Source organism: Petaurus breviceps, unplaced genomic scaffold, assembly GCF_028583685.1.
Source record: "Petaurus breviceps papuanus isolate PSGF00001 unplaced genomic scaffold, PetGlider_PUasm1.0 38, whole genome shotgun sequence".
In the NCBI taxonomy this organism is placed as follows: domain Eukaryota; kingdom Metazoa; phylum Chordata; class Mammalia; order Diprotodontia; family Petauridae; genus Petaurus; species Petaurus breviceps.
In genome coordinates, this window is record NW_027186304.1 from 78,065,981 (window position 1) to 78,082,228 (window position 16,248).

The following is a 16,248-nucleotide window of genomic DNA, read 5'->3' on the forward strand; positions in this document are numbered from 1 at the left end:
CTTCCAACCACCATTGGAAAGGAATCCTCACTATCACATAGTCAGCAAGGGGTCACCTGGCATCTGAAGACCTTCTCACTTTCTTTGGACATTCTTTGGACAGTATTTGGTGGCAGTTTCTCAGCCGTCTTTACTCCCCAAGCACAGGGAACAAGCGTGGAAGCACCACAGCATCATTCAATTGGACACACTAGAGTGTGAACCAAACTGCCTCTTTCTGGGCATTTGCATGTGTATCATTTTCTCTGGGTATAACCATCTCTCTCTGCTTTTGAGTTAATCTGTTTTTTTTTTCCTTCTTTAACTTCTCTGTTGTGTCATTTTCAGTCTTGTCATAACCCCATTTAGGGTTTTCTTGACAAAGATACTACAGTGGTTTGCCATTCCTTTTCCAGCTCATTTTACAGATGAGGAAACTGAGGCAAACAGGGTTGTGATTTGCTCAGGGTCACACAGCTAGGAAGTATCTGAGACTGGATTTGAGCTTATCTTTTTGGCTCCAGGCTCTGCACTCTCCATTATGCCGCCTAGCTGTCCAACCTCTTTGCTGCGAGGTGTCTTAGTATCCTAACCGCCCCAGCCTCTGGTGTAACCTTTATTGTATGCTCCTCTACACGGATTCTGCCTTTTACCCATGTTATCTACATCTACTTCTCTGGTACCTTAGAATTCTGATCTGCCCAGTGTCCTTCTTTTACTTTTATCTTCCTCCTTCCCTTCTGTAAAACTCAGCGCTTCTAGTCAACACCACATAGTTGAGGGGGTGTAAAGGTCAAGTGAAAGTTTTTTAAAGATGTAGAAGACCTAAGCATGTTTGCAGGTGGCAGGGAATGAGCCAGTGTTAAGTTGAAAGTGAAGATGTGAGAGATGGGTTGCTGGGTAGGGGTAGGGGTGTCACGCTCCTGCAGGAGACAGCAGAGGTGTGCATGAGGAGAGGGAGACTAGGCCTTGACCAGAAGGTCCACTTCATCAGAAACTGGAGCCGGAGAGAGAACGGGAGTGATAGAAAGTGGTTCAGAATGTGGCCTCAGGGAGAAAAGGGAGCTTACAGCTGATGGCTTGTTTTCGCAGTCAAGTCGAAGGCAGATTTGTCTGCTGAGAGTAAGTAGGGAAAGGGCAGTGTGGAAAGAAGAGACTTGGAAAGGCTGCTGTGTGGTAGTCAAGGAGGAAGGAAAGTATCACGATGTTGCAGTGAGGGCCCAAGTGAGATTAGGTGTGCCCAGATGACACACACGTGTGTGACTTTCCTCCCCAGTGCTTGTGTTGGTAGAAATGGAGAAAGCAAACAGGGTAATCCCTGATTCTGGCTTGGCAGTACACAGCTGGGGATGTGACAAATGAGGGAGGGACTCTGGAAATAGGAAACCACGTATCTGAATTGGTCAGCTTCCGGGCCAGGACTCCAGACAAAGATGGAACCGAGGTGAAGGATTGGTGTAGTAGGAGGGAGACTGGGGGAGCGTTTGGAAGCATAGGGGGTTATGACAAGCTGGCAGACCTAGCTCAGCTAGATTTCAGTGAACCTTCTAAAAACAGGACAGCGCATTTGTCACACAGTGTGCTTATTAACTGATGAGAGCAGACATTGTTCCTTTCCCCCGTGTCTCCCAGTGGCTTTTTTTGCTATCATTTTTCTCCGTAGCATACCTCAGGTGGTATGGGCCAGAGTGCTTGCTTTGTGCTGCAATTCGGTTTTCACCTTTTATAAATACTGCTTCCTAATGTCATTTCTCTCTTCTCTAGTTCATTTTGATATCTCTCAGCTCCCCAGTCATCCATCTTGAGAATGTAGCCACATCTCCTAAGTGGAGCAGGGATTAGGGAAAGAATAGAGCAGAAAGAATGGTGTAGCCCTTAAAGCTTTTGTTGACTTGCCAGGTGTGCAGTATGAGACTTTGTTTCCTTGAACCTAGTATGTTCTTGGACTTGAGACCTGTACAATTTAGCTCTGTAACAGAGCAGTTTAAGAAATCTGAGGGATTGATTGCTGAGTTGGGGGGTTGTGGAGGAACAGGGAGGACATCATAGAGGAGATGTGCTATCTCATTTGGGCCTTAAAGAAATAGTAAAATTAGGTGCTGGGAAAGGAAGCAAATTCTATGTATGAGGGTGGGGAAAAGGGGTTTACAGCTGCAAAGGCAGAAGATACAATAAAACCAGAGAACAACTATTAGTTCAGTTTGGCTGGAACATAAATGGTGTAAGGTAGGTTGGTACCAGATTGTGAAGGGTTTCAGATTCTAGATTAAGGAGTTTGTACTCTACGGGTAACAGAAATTCACCGAATGCTTTTGAAAAGGAAGGGGAGTGACATGGTGGTAACTCTGGATTAGGAAGATACTGTGTTAGCTCTCTGAAGGATTAGGTGGAATAGGATGAGACTATCAACAAGAAGTAGTATTAAGCACTTACTACGTACTAGGCTTTAGGGAGGCAAATACAAAGAATGAAATGACCGAGTCTTTGAGTGCTTAGATCATATTGGGGAAGACAGCATGTACACGTCTAAATTAATACAGAATATATACAAATATATAGGGGTTTAAAAAAAGCTCATTTGGTAAGGAAGGCCCTGGTAGCTGTGGGGATCAGGAAAGGTTTCACGCTGAAAGTCGTCTTTGAGCTCTGGAAGTGAGAAGGATACTAGGAGGTGAGGGTGAGCGTTTAGTGAGGCAGAGACAGAGGAAAATGGAGTGTTGTGTGGTAAGGAAGAGAGAGGCCAGTTTGGCTGGACGGATTGTAGGTGTCGGCAGAGAAACAGTGTCTAATGAGACTGGAAAGATGGTTTGGGACCAGGTTTTGAAGGGCTTTCAGAACCACACAGAAATCTATATTTTAACCTACGGCAGTAAGAACCAATGGAGTTTTAAGCTTGGGTAGTGACACTGTCAGATCTACATTTAGAAGACAGAAGGCAGTAGGAAAGGATTGAGGCAGAGAGGTCAGTTAGGCTGTTGCAATGATCTTGGAGAGAGGCGCTGACTTCCTGACCATGAGTATTAGTTGTAAAAGCAGAGAGAAGGGGTCAGATGTGAGATGTGGTGCAGTAAAAATGGCAAGATTTGGCCATTGGGTATATTGTGGCATGAGGTAGGGAATGAGGCATAAAGATTACAGTTCTGAGACTGGAATAATGGTAGTATCTCTAATAGAAATAGGCAAGTTTGGTGGAACATATGAGGATTTAATTTTTGAGTATGTTGAATTTGAGGTGACTCTGAAACATCCATTTGAAAATGTCCAAGATGCAGTTGTTATGTAGAACTGAAGGTCAGGGGAGACAAAGGAATTAGGAAGTTGGGAAGGGACATGCTTTGGGTGCAAAGATGAATTCAGTTTTGTACATGCCAAGAGAATGTGCAGCAGACAGTGGGAGATCATTGGACCAGAGGCTCATGGGAAAGATTGAGATTGGATATATAGAATTATCTACATAGCCATGGGAGATCACCAAGGGAGAGGTACAGAGAAGAGAAAATGGCTGTAGAGTTTGGGGGAACCCACATTTAGAAGACAGGAAGGATAAATTGTATGACCCGTAACTATAACAACCTTAATTTTAAGGTCTCAGAGTACCCTGTACATAGCTCTGGCATTTCAGAAATCCAGTTCAACAAATATTTAAGTTCTGTCTTCTAACTACAGGATAATTTTCATCCTACTGTGCAACCTGATGGTTTCTCCTTAAAGTCAGGATCCAGTATAAATATTGACCAGCTTAGAATTAGAAATGAAGAACGAATGCGAAGACTAAATAAGCTTCAAAAAAAACCTATCAATACAGGTAAAGAACCATATTTGAAGGACGACTGCACGTTCTTGAAGTGTCATGGCTACTTTGAACACATTCCTTGATGATAGAACCTTATGGAAGTTGCAGTACTGTCCCTTGGGACCGCTGGGTAGCAGCAACAATCTAACAAAACTGAAGTTGTTAGGGGTATATTAACTTTTCCAGTGGATGGGACTTACTAGAAATCTTCCTGATAATGGGGGTGGGGGTTGGGTGACCCTCCATTGAAGTCCTCCACTGCCTTTTCATGGCAAAGAGATGATAATGGATTTGCAGAGGCTATATCAGTAAATCATAAACTTTGACAAAGCCAAAATACAAGCCTCGTTAGTGATAATTTTTTTTTTAATTGAAAATCAACCTAACAAAGTTTGGAAAAGCAAGCATCACCATCACATTGGCTGACAGGTGGTGAAATTTTTTTTTAAAGACATGGTGATTCCTGAAAACCATTAATGACAGGTTGCTTTAGTACTTGGGAAGCTCATCCATGCTTTTAGCAAGCACCTTTGTGGAATGATAGTAGAGAGGAAGCTACATTTAATTAAATGTGAACTTTTAAAACTGAATTAGAATTTTAAAAAAATCATTAAAACGTTTGGTTGGTATTATTGGATTTTTCTTTTAAATATCCTAATATAGAAATTTTTCAGGATTTAACCTGTTAATGTTTGCTTTCTGTATTTTAGAAAAAAGAAAAATATGAAACAAAGTTAAGATTATCATAATAGAATTGTTTCCTTCTTTAGGCTAAATAAATGATACTAACTCATTATAGTAGAACAAGCTGTATTGGCTGAACATGTGGCAGTAATTTCTTCTCGCTGAAATCTGGTGATGTGGGAAGTGTGAAAGCCCAATTCCATGTAGTACACAATTAGAATATCCCTGAAATAATCCTTCTCACTAAGGAAAAAAGTACACATTTGCTTTACCTTTGCCAGCCACGTATTCCTTTTTGCTCTTTGAACTGTTAAGTGGGACAATGCTATCAGTAAGTTGTACCACGTTATTAATTTTTCCAGATAGTAAACTCACATAGTGGACAAACTTTGCTGGTTATTATATATTCTTGTTATTTATCTCAGCATGTCCTTTGATTTATACTCGTCCCCATACCTTAATACCTGTTAATAATTTATTGTTCCAGATTTGAATTTAAGTTTTGTATGAATGTAACAAGGTTTTTCATTTCAAATACATTTCTTTGTAATTTAGCATGACAATGAATAACTTCTAAAAATATTTTCATAACTGTTACAGTATAATTGCTTCCTTTTATAGCGCTATGCATTGTGTTTTATACATTTAAAGCATTATTATTTCATAGACTTCACAATGGACAGACACTATGGTCAGACACAAAAAAGGTTAAAAACCTCTACTCTAAGCAGTGAAATGTTGACTAATTTTTATTGGTTAATTTCCCCATTAATAGGATTGAATTTTAAGGTATGCTCTTCCTTAGATGCTAAGATAATTTAGTGATAACCAGTTACTGAGGTGTTTAAAAAAAAAAAAATCTCATATTGTCCTTTCAAACAGGAGCTTTTGGGTATGATGTGGATTGACTGCTCATTAAATTGTTTTCACGTGTCCCTTTGCTGTGCCAGTCCTTCACAGACCAGGAGATGTAATTTAAAAAAGAAATGAAATTTCCATCACAGGTTAGGAAGACAGATTTTCATATATAATTATATCTGATAATAAATAAGTCATAAAAATATAGTTATAGAAGTACTGTTCAAATCAACTAAAATTCTGTAGGAGAGAGAATTGGAATAGACACTGATTTCTTATTTTTGGACAACGGTAGTTACTTCCAAACAATGTTTCAGTAATTCACCACCTTCCTGGGGTAAACTGCCCTTCAGTTCCCTCCCTGAAAATGACTGACATTTTCATAGACCTTAAAGTTTTACACTTGACATCCTAATTTAGTCAAGCCTCACAGAATCCCTGCCAGGTGAGTACAACAAAGGATTGACCCTTATTTTTCAAATGCAAAAACTGAGGCACCATGAGGTTAAATTACTTACCCAGAGTTTCATAACTAGTGTCAGGAGTGTGCTTGAATTCATCCTTCTTACTTCAAGTCCAGCACTAAACTACTCACTAAATTTTCATTCCACATGGAAAGTAAAAATTGAAATTTTGTTTCTGATTAAATTTTCCCATGTTAAGTTAATGGGTAAAGTTGTTTTTCATTATCTTCACCACTTTTTTTTAGAATTTGAAAAAGGGAAGAAACCTGAACGTGTAAGTAATCGGTTGCACAGAGATATTACCCTTGTATGAGGTGTTGATAAAGGGAACTGAAATTACTTATCACAAATATTTTTTAGTTAAATGTGCCAAGAACACATTTATACACTAGCACTGACCTAGAAATATGGATCTCTGTCTATAATAGAACAGCCTTTATGATAGCCCAGGTTTTCCACATCAGGAGCTCTTTTTAGAATGTTGATGGCTATATGAATATCGACTTAATTAAGCATAAAGACCCTGAGCTTGCTTAAGGAAGGAACTTCCTCAAAAAAGTCAGCATAAGCTGATTGAATAAATAAAAATTCATTTCTTGATCTTTGACATGCTCTTCCTCTTCCACTGTCTAATAGTTTTAAGGCTGTTTTTTTTCAACAAATGTTAGTATATTCTTTTTGTCCTAAAATATTTTGACCTGTTTTCTCATGGGTAAAATTGATCCACTTAAGTAAAATAAGCTTCAGGATGCCTTTGCTGTTTCTGAAACTTCTTTTAACCCTAGCATTATTTCTGGGCCTATGACAGAGAGTTGGAGAAATAGAACGAAGCACTAGGGATAGACCCATTAACCTGATCAGATACATGATAAATATTTGAATTACTGAACTGTCAGTTAACAGCATGCCACATGACCAATGTTCTTTGAAAAAAAAAATAATTTGGGCCATACCAGTTCACTTTTGATGACTCTGTCCTCATTCTACTGTACTAATAAACATGGTGAATTCTTCTCATAGGGCAGGTCCTTCGTTTTTAATCAGTTAATTTTGGTAACTTAACATCTGTTAAATTCTCATGTCCCACATACACTAAAATCAGTTTATGTCTCCATATTATGCAAAGCAGAAAAATGTTGATTGTGAAGTAATTCACTTGTTTCTCTTCTCCAGATGATGAAGTTTCTCTGATTGATCCAGATGACATTCTTCAGCACTTTACATCCCATGGTGATGAAAGAAGACCCAGTTCTGTAGAAACTGTAGCCACAGAGCCTTGGCTCCGACCTGGAACTTCAGAGACTCTGAAAAGGTTTGTGGTTGAGCAGCTGAACCAGGAGCAGCGTTCCTCTGAAAACCCGTTACCTTTTAACTGGCAGGGCCTTTCTACAGCACATGGTTAAAAATAAATCTAGACTGGAACCAGTTGTGCCTTTTAAGGTAAAAGGAATATTAATCTACTGAGCTTTTTGTATTCTAGGCCTTATTCTCCTCCCCCAAACATCCCCCCTCATGTGGATGGACAGTTTTTAACCTGTAATATACCATGCTGAATGTGTACATATGTATTTTTTCCATATTTTGTTGCTTTCATGTGTTCTACGAAATTGTACAGGATGTATGTTTTTTTTTTTAAAGTCACCATTACTGTTAATTACATAATGCAAAAAGTATGGAATTATTTTCACATATTTTGCCATAAATTATAGTAATAATGAAAAGTTCTTTTAACTGACTACCGTATGTGCATTATCTTTATTCTGCCTGTTACTAGGATGAAGTGAATAAAATTTTAAAGTGTCTTAATACATGTAAAACTTGAAGGCCCTTTTGGTCGTGTGTCTATAAATGCACAACTTTGCCAGTGTCATCAATACTCAAAATCATCTTTTAGCAAGTACTCCAGCATGTGTGGTAGCTTTGACCATTCCCCCTACCAGCTACTATTATTTGAATATGGAAGAAAAGATGCTTTTTAGTTCTACATCATTTTCTAGCTGCTGACTCATTTTGTAAGTAAATGATGGGGGGGGGGTGATTAATTTTTTTTTTTTTCCTATCAAATGTGTACAGAAACCGAGAATTACATCTTTCTTCTGCCTCTGTTGTATTTTTGGTGCCAATGAAGGCATTGTCTTAAGTTAATGTCTAATTTATGGTATGATTTAACTACTTGTTAATGGAAATAAAGTTTTATTTTGTTATCAGTGCTGTTCTGTAGAAAATGTAATTTTACAATGAAAAATTATAATCCTTGCAGGAAACTAGCCAATTATTCTAATAAGATCCTAGGATTTTGAGTTGGAAAGAAAGAAGGCAAAACATAGGCCATGTAAAATACTGATTCCTTGGTGTGTAGTTAGTTCTCAGAATTATTAAGGATACTTTGAAATAACTAGAAACTTTCTAGGATGCTATGAAGTTAGGGGTTTAACCTGTTGCTTTAAGTTGTCTATTTCTGTTTCATCAATATGAAACAAAATGAACTTGGATTTGGTGTCCCAATGTATTCCATCCTCTCTGGGTCAGGTCCCAGCAAAACCATTTAACAACCAGCTCTTATTTCCAAGACTATTTTTCTGGTTAAATTTTCCAATGTTGCCAATGAAAGGATCAACTGGACATCATCAGTAGCTAGCCTTCAAAGAATATTAATTTCAAATAGGAAGTGATATAATGCTTCTTACTTTGTTAGAAAGATTATTTAGAATGCTAAGATAATCCAGTAAATTCTAAGCCATCCTCATAACCAATCTGGGCTTTTTGTGCAAGGGCTATGCTTGACTAGAAGAAAAGACTATATCCTAATCCTTTTGTATCCACCACAAGACCTAATAGTTATTATTATTTTAACATGCACCATCTAGGAAATAAGGTGGTAGGTAGAACTCGGTCCAGAAGGCCTCTCTAGCACAGATTGTCAGTTTAAACAAGTATCCTCAATATGCAACATCCTCTGTGACAGAAGAGACAAAGGAATTTTGTCATCCTACATTTGAGTATAGGCATAAATTTCTCTCCCCTACATCTAAATCCTGGTTTCATGAGTTTTTTTTTAAAGTTGGAAACTTATGAAGGACCTTTTATTTGGGATATGTGGCCTTTGGCATCTATATCAAATAACCAAGTGACTAAGAACCTCACCTGTGATTCACGGTTACACTGGAGCATTTTTTAAAAAAGGACATTTAAGTTTTACTTGAGGGAGGAGGGAGAGCACTGGGAAGACTATCCTCTATCACATTTATAAATACATGGAGTCACAGACAAGGAGGTGTAAGTCCTGTGCTTCTTTGTCCAACTTTGTTATGAACAACTTCAACAAACCCATTTTACACATTAATTTATTTGTTCAACAAATATTTATTGAGCTCCTACAAAGGAATATAATTGAGAATGTCTCTAACACTTGGACCCTGAAGGAAAAGCACCATGTGAAGAGATGGTTGCATTACTGATGTATTTATTACCAAGTCTCTGGTAGGCTTAGCCTTACTCTGGGTTCTCAGTTGCTCATACACAAAAGAGGTAAAAACAGTTATGACTGTCTTTAGTCTGCTTAGTTTAAGCCTTCAGGAGGCACAATGTGGTAAAGGCAGGAGTACGCGGGAGGGGATCCAAAGTAACTAGAGCAAATAAAATGTACTTTGAACTGTAACTATAGTTCTTGATATTCAGTTAAAAATCAGTCAATGAAACAAGTTTCTGTAGATTACACTGGTTTTGATTGCACTGATGAAAGAATTCAAAAACTTTATTGACCTATAACCTTATTAGAATATGCCAGATGAGAACCAATATTGTACAGAATTTTTACATAAAAAACTTTACATATCTGTACCATATACATTTTATCCGTCTGAAAAATTTTCTACATCCAATGTTAATATGGAATGCTTGACAATCTTGTCTTTTTTAAGCCATCAGAGCACAATTCACAGTATGAATACATTTCCAATAAATCTAACCATCCTCACTCAAACCATGCCAGATTTGTTACTTTAATATATTCAACATTAAATTCTGTACATAGAGTGAAATCTACATCAATCCCCACCCCCCCAAAAAAAATAAAAAAAAAAATTGTGACAGCAGACACAACCTAGACTTGTTTTTTTTCAGTGATTCAAGTTCCAGTCCTTGAAGGATCATATTTTTAATGGCTCATGTTTAAAAGCCCTAACACAAGCATGTTACAGGTAGTTATGTCAGTAGTGATATTATTCTACCTCTGTTTTTGATAAGAGTCAGCAATGGTAGCTTCTGGGCTATAATTCCCCTGCCCCCCACCCCAAAATTTTCACTGCACTGGGAGGAAAAAAAAAAAGATCCCATAAAACAAAAACAAGTATCAACCCAAACTTCTAGTGCATCTGATAAACAAAATATTATGGGTCTTTAGCAGATGAATAAGAAAATAAAGAAATAAAATAAACTAATGCAGGAAGAACTATATAATGTTAAGGTTTTATATTACAGACCTGCATCTCTGTACATTTTTTTTTTTCACAGAAGGATGATTACCAGTATCTCAGGTAGCCTGAGTGTGCAAAAATCTTCAGAATAAGAATACCATATTTGCTAAATATCTTTTACCGTGAACAATAATTTTCTCTTTTCCCCCCAATTATAAACATTTTATCCTTCAAAATCCAGCTCTCCTGAGTTGTACTTCTTGCAGAAGTTCAAGCCTTTACATGTATAGTTAGTTCTTTGGGTAAATTTTACTCTTCATACTTGCCATAAACACCTGTAGCTCTCCTGCTGTCTAGAACAAAGGAAGGTATCATAGCACATACTGACACACTGTGCTGAAAACAGGCTCTCAGCTCAACATGAGCCCACCAAGACAATCACAGATCATCCATCAGAAAACTGACGAGGATCAGATGGAGTGTTTGTTGCAAGTCTGAGTTACAGCTCTGTACATCTGTACCGTCAAACCAGAGAAACATGCTGCCATACAAAGAAGGCATTTTCCAAACTGGAACCCTTAGCTCCATGGTCCTTTCAGAGAGCTGAAGGATAGAAACTCTAACAGAGTAATATTGTTACCATCACTGCTTGCTTGTTCCAAGCTCTTGTTCAGGTGGTTGTGATATCTGAAAAACTACTCCAATACGAAGAAAAAACCTCCGCAGAACAGCTCGAAGTTCAGGAATCAGGTCAAATTGCATAATTTCACACAAGAGAGGGTAGTAGAATGATGCATGAGCTTTGAACTGGGGGAAAAATGATGTTCACATTTAGCACTGCTAGGACTCAAATAGACTGTTATAAACGTATTTGCAAAACTAATTTTTTTGTTTGTTTTTTGGAGGGGGGAAGGCAAAGCAATTGGGGTTAATTGACTTGCCCAAGGTTACACAGCTAGTAAGGGTGTCAAGTGTCTGAGGCTGCATTTGAACTCAGGTCCTCCTGACTCCAGGGCTGCTGCTCTATTCGCTGCATCACCTAGCTGCCCCAAAACTAAATATTTTTAAGGACTGATAAATCTAGGTGAGAGATGAAGAATTGCTGAAGGTAGAATGACAACATATGTTGTTTTTTTTTTATTTCGTGTTTTGTTTGCAGAGTTTATTGGCTATAAAACTAAATTTCAATAGATAGGTTTTTTTCTTTTAAAAATCTATTTTATAAAATAAATCACTTTATTTTTTCCCTATAATAAATTTAATGATTTTCCTCAGTATTTAGAGAAAGTTAAAAAAAATCAAACTATGTATATAGTACAGTATAGCTATAGTATATAGCTTTTTATATATTTTATGTCTAAGTTGGATCATTTAAGTTTTTCATTAAAGTTTTAAAATATTTTGGCATAGATTCTGGCAAAATCTTGCTCCATTTGGCCAGCTAAAATATGCAATGACAAAAGCATATACCCTTGTTTTCTTAAACTGATCTAGTGTCTACATTTTCTGTCCTCTACATTTCCCTATAAGAATTTTATGGGAATGTATGAAACATTTATTTATCCTAACCCACAAAATAAGCAAAAGGTTTTTAAAAAATCATTTTTTGTCCAACAGAATTATAGTCCTGACAGAGGTGCCCACTGGGTATAAACAACTTGCCCCATACTTATAGAGCTAGCAGGTACCACTGCAGGACTTTAATCAAGGTCTTCCTAATTTCATTCTACTACATCCAACTGCCTTTCTGTTCTTACATTCGGATAAAACATTCTGCCCATGCCTATGCTGCATGCTCCTTAAGAGACAAGAGATACCACTGCCACTTTGATTTGACTTCTGTATACCCTGGAGCAGCTCCAGACTTTTCATTCTGGGATTCAGGCTGCTTTTCCGTTACTGATCGACTGCCTTAAGGGACTGATTGATTATACTACTGATCTCCAAGGTCACTCTTCCTATCTCCTAATATTGACTTTATTTAGTAGCTGGTCACCTTCTTCCTCTTTACCCCATCCCTCTATAGTGCCTTTAGAGAGATCAAAGTTCAAGTTGAAGTACTCTTCCCCTCAACTTTAGGAATTCTAGGTGAGAAGCTACATTTTACCTATAGTTAATGAGATTTATTTGGATAAATTACCCCTGGATTTGAATGTAGACTCACTGAATGCCTGCTACTTTCAAATAAATCTATTCCCTTCCCTGCTATAGCTTACAAATGATTTTCTGTTTTGTTATAAAACTCAAGATAAAATACCATGAAATCTGATTATATATTAGTCTTTTAATTTTAGGTATAATAGTTGACCAGTCCCTTCAAGGTCATTGTTCCAACCTCCACAAAGAATTTTAGCACCTAATACATGACTTTTGTTCTTCTCTATACCACACCTGAGGCTCAGGGATTTAAAGTCATGTGGAGGATCTCCCCTCCAACTTCTGCAAAATTCCTTAATTTCAATGACTTCCATTCTTCATCTCACTTAGCCTACACAAGAATAAAGCCACACTTTAGATCTCACCACCACATGGAACAACCACCTCCAAACAACCTTTCTTCTATTCTGGTCTCAGACCACATCCATCCATCCGTCCGTCCGTCCGTCCGTCCATCCATCCAATCCTTACCTACTTTCTCACCAATCCAGTTCTTTGTCCTTATTTTAACCTCCAGTTCCCCAGACTTCTTCCTGTTCTCCTAATCCTCTTCCTAATTTTAGCTCCATGACTCCATTGTTTGCCACTTTTAAAGATTCACTTGACATTGCTCCCTAGGATTTCCAGCCTACTCTCCTCTGATCTCTTATGAATGGTGTGTTATATAGGGAGAGAGGCAAGAGAATATGTTAATGACTTTGTGGGTTTTTTTTACTTTGGTGCTATAAGTTATCAGAGTTACGTTTTCAGGATGTACCCCTTAGCAAGAGGGAATGTGCTGGGACAGGCAACTCATATGTAAAAGGGAACTAATCACTTCTTTGTATTGGTCTTTTTGCAATATTGGCTCAGCCAATAGGTGTACCCATCTGGAAGCCAAAGTTATGAATGGGAAACTAATTTAGTTTGGCAGAAACCACCATGAAGTCATGCTCAGGCCATATGGCTGAGAGAACAGAGGGTGGGGAAAGAGATAACTTTTTCATCAAGGGTAATTTGCCAAAAAAAAAAAAAAAAAACCCAAACCCAACAACTGGCCTATAAAAATTTGTTTAAGAAGGTCAGTCAGAACAAGACATGAGGAGAGCAGCCTACTATTGGGCTATATCACTCCAAAAGAGGTAAAAGATGGAAAAACCCCTGAAACTCTAGTCAGGTAGCTTTGGGTTCAAGAAGCACTAAGGTCTTTTCTTTGCAGCCGATGTAGTTTGGGGATCCAGGTAAGCAAGGATAGGTAGTGGCAGTGTGAAACCTGAAAGGGACTAAAGTGTTAAGACCTGGACTTACTGGTATAAAACAATAACATTGGTCAAGTCAGGGGCAAAAAAAAAAAAACCTGAGGATACTGATATGCTGAATCTTCCAACAAGCCTGCAAACTCCTCAAGAGATCTTGGGGGATAGCAATGGGATCTGAAATAAAGGTTTTATTAGGCAGCAGGGTGACACAGTTTATAGAGCTCTGGGCCTGGAGTTCAAATCCAGCCTTTGATTTGACTCCAGGCAAGTTACTTGATCTTTGTGCCTGTTTGTTGTTTTTTTAAACTGTCCAATGGGGATGATAACAGCACCTCCCTCCCAGGGTTGTTGTGAGAATCTAATCAGATAATTGTAGAAGTGCCTCTACTCTCATTTTTCAATGAGACAGATGCCCTTTCAGATATCCCACTGGTGCCTCAAGTTCAACATGTCCAATGCTAAGCTCATTTCTGTTGCCACCAATCTTTGATTTTTCTTCTCTGTGGCATCATCATTTTTCCTATCATCCATGTTTTTAACCTGGGACTCATCACTGAACCTTCCTTTGTGTTTTTCCCACACATCCAAACAGTCACAAAGTCCCCCTGACACTCCCCCCACCCATACCTCTAGTCATTGCCACTAGCATCACTAGTTTAGGGCCTCATTTCCTCTTATGTTTTTATAACTCCTCCAGATATATGCAGCCCTGCACAAAGTAGGTGCTTAAAAATGCTGACTGACACAGTTAAGTGACAAGAAGCAAATCTCCATCCATGGGGCAAGTCAGAGAAGCAGTGAAGACTGAAGAAGGAAGGGAGGAAGGTGCTGCACAGAAACCTCAATATGGTTCAAATGCAGTTCCTGATCCCTCTTTAGAGCTGGAATGGTTTTCAATGAATGGTATTTATGAACTAAATCTGAATAGCAACAAGCCTACAGAATGACATTTCTTCCTCAAATTCACAATATTATCAATTTTCATAATCAAAACTAGAACCAATACCATTTTTAAGGATGGAACAAAAGAAACATTTCTATACTAATACTTACCCTATTGTCACTTATCTTTAGAACCTTGGTTAGGAACAAAAGCAGTAAATTAGTCCAGGCTTCCCGGTGACTTTCTGATGTAAGAGTTAGGAAATAACTAAGTGCTTCACTGCAGACACTACAAAAAGAGAAGATACAATTTATGTCAAAAATACCTACACACACACACAGCACCCTAGAAGACTGTAAGCTTAATAAATGCTTGTTGTAGAATTGAACATGAAGCCAAGAGAAGGGGAAAGGAGAGAGAGAAAGAGACAAAGAGAGGGGGGGAAGCCAGAAGAGAGAATGGGGAAAGAAAATTCAATATAGACCTCATAGCCAAGAAGGCAGTGCTTACCACACACAATACACTCAATAAATGTTTATTGACTGACTTGAGTTAAAACTTTGCCTCTGACCTAAAACTGGCTTCATGGGCCTGGACAAGTCACCTACCATTTTAAAGCCCAGGTCAACCCTCTAAGATTGTAAATTAGAAGATTCTGATCTGCTCTGGCAGAAGTTCCTGACAGTGAACTCCTGACACCAATGAAACTGCAATTAAAAATACAACAGGATACTGAAATTGAAGGTAAGGAGAAAGGTTTAAAAACAATCAGTTTTAAACAAGGAGAGCAGTTTGGCCGAACAATTTATAGGTAGACAATTTCCATGGAACCCTAAAGGTCTGACAATCAACAAGCATTCATTCAACATTTACTATATGCCAAGCAGTGTGCTAGGCACTGTAGCACCGATAAAATCCATGCAGTCCCTTTTTGGGCAGAGGAGGCCCCCACAGGTGAGGAGTTGTTCATCTTGGGCTTCATGGAGGAGTGGCCTTTGGAAGCTCTAATGGGTAGAGGTGAGGAGGGGATGGGCATTGCAACTGTGAGCAATGGGGGACCCCTAATACAAAGGGAGGGGAGGGTCCAGTGTGACATGGGAGAAACAGCAAGATAGCCACATTGGCTAGACCAAAAAGAACATGAACAGGATTACTGGATCCGGAACCTGGAAAGGTAAGTTTGCATCAAGTCTGGAAGAGCTTTACACAAGAGAATCTATATTTAATTCTAATGGTAATAAAATATAGAGTCAGTGGAGTTTGTTTTCTGACTAGATATTTGTGTCCATACCGTTTATTTATTATTTGTCATGCCTACATAGTTTTAATTGTGTTTAATTATTTTTTGCATTATACCCCTTTATCTAGCCAAGAAGATCTCTTCTGTCTCCAAAGTCCTTAGTCCAGGAGCAAATGCCCCTCTGGGCCCAAACAAGTCCATATCACCCAAGATTACAGATAATGGACTTTCAGTACCCCTTTTAAAGAACCTTGAGCAGGAATAGGAGAAATGAGCATTATAATCCCATCCCTTACCCCTATTTAGCCAAGAAAAAGTAAGGACAAGTCCCTCCCACATCAGAGATAGGACCTTTCCTGTAAACAAGAAGAAAACTGAGAGGCTATTTTTGGAATTGCTATTCCTCTTGCTAATCAAATTTATGCTGGATGAAGAATATCCTTCGATAAATCTCATTTGGATAGCTCAACTTTGAGCATGGCTGTCTCTCCTCTTTCCTATCCTAGCCTCTGATTTACCATAAGATCATTTGTTCTG

At 38.3% G+C, this 16,248-nt stretch overlaps 2 protein-coding genes across 19 annotated transcripts in view; one reads left to right on the top strand and one right to left on the bottom strand.

Moving 5' to 3' along the window:
- CSPP1 (centrosome and spindle pole associated protein 1) overlaps positions 1-7,985 on the top strand; it is a 142,511-nt gene extending 134,526 nt beyond the window's left edge. For 16 of the 18 annotated variants that reach the window (XM_069100061.1, XM_069100062.1, XM_069100060.1 and 13 more), the window contains 2 exons: positions 3,646-3,784; positions 6,952-7,985. In XM_069100061.1, the coding sequence (XP_068956162.1) occupies positions 3,646-3,784; positions 6,952-7,181 (369 nt within the window). In that variant the 3' untranslated portion in view covers positions 7,182-7,985. Of the gene's footprint in view, positions 1-3,645; positions 3,785-5,338; positions 5,461-6,951 lie in introns of all 18 variants that reach the window. The other 2 variants (XR_011170688.1, XM_069100071.1) reach the window with 2 other exon arrangements.
- Positions 7,986-9,499: 1,514 nt separating this feature from the next.
- The window catches only part of ARFGEF1 (ARF guanine nucleotide exchange factor 1), a 124,970-nt gene continuing 118,221 nt past the window's right edge, over positions 9,500-16,248 (bottom strand). Inside the window, exons 34-35 of the mRNA XM_069099547.1 lie at positions 14,642-14,759; positions 9,500-11,000 (exon numbers count right to left, since the gene is read on the bottom strand). Coding sequence (XP_068955648.1) covers positions 10,836-11,000; positions 14,642-14,759 — 283 coding nt within the window. The 3' untranslated portion in view covers positions 9,500-10,835. The remainder of the gene's footprint in view (positions 11,001-14,641; positions 14,760-16,248) is intronic.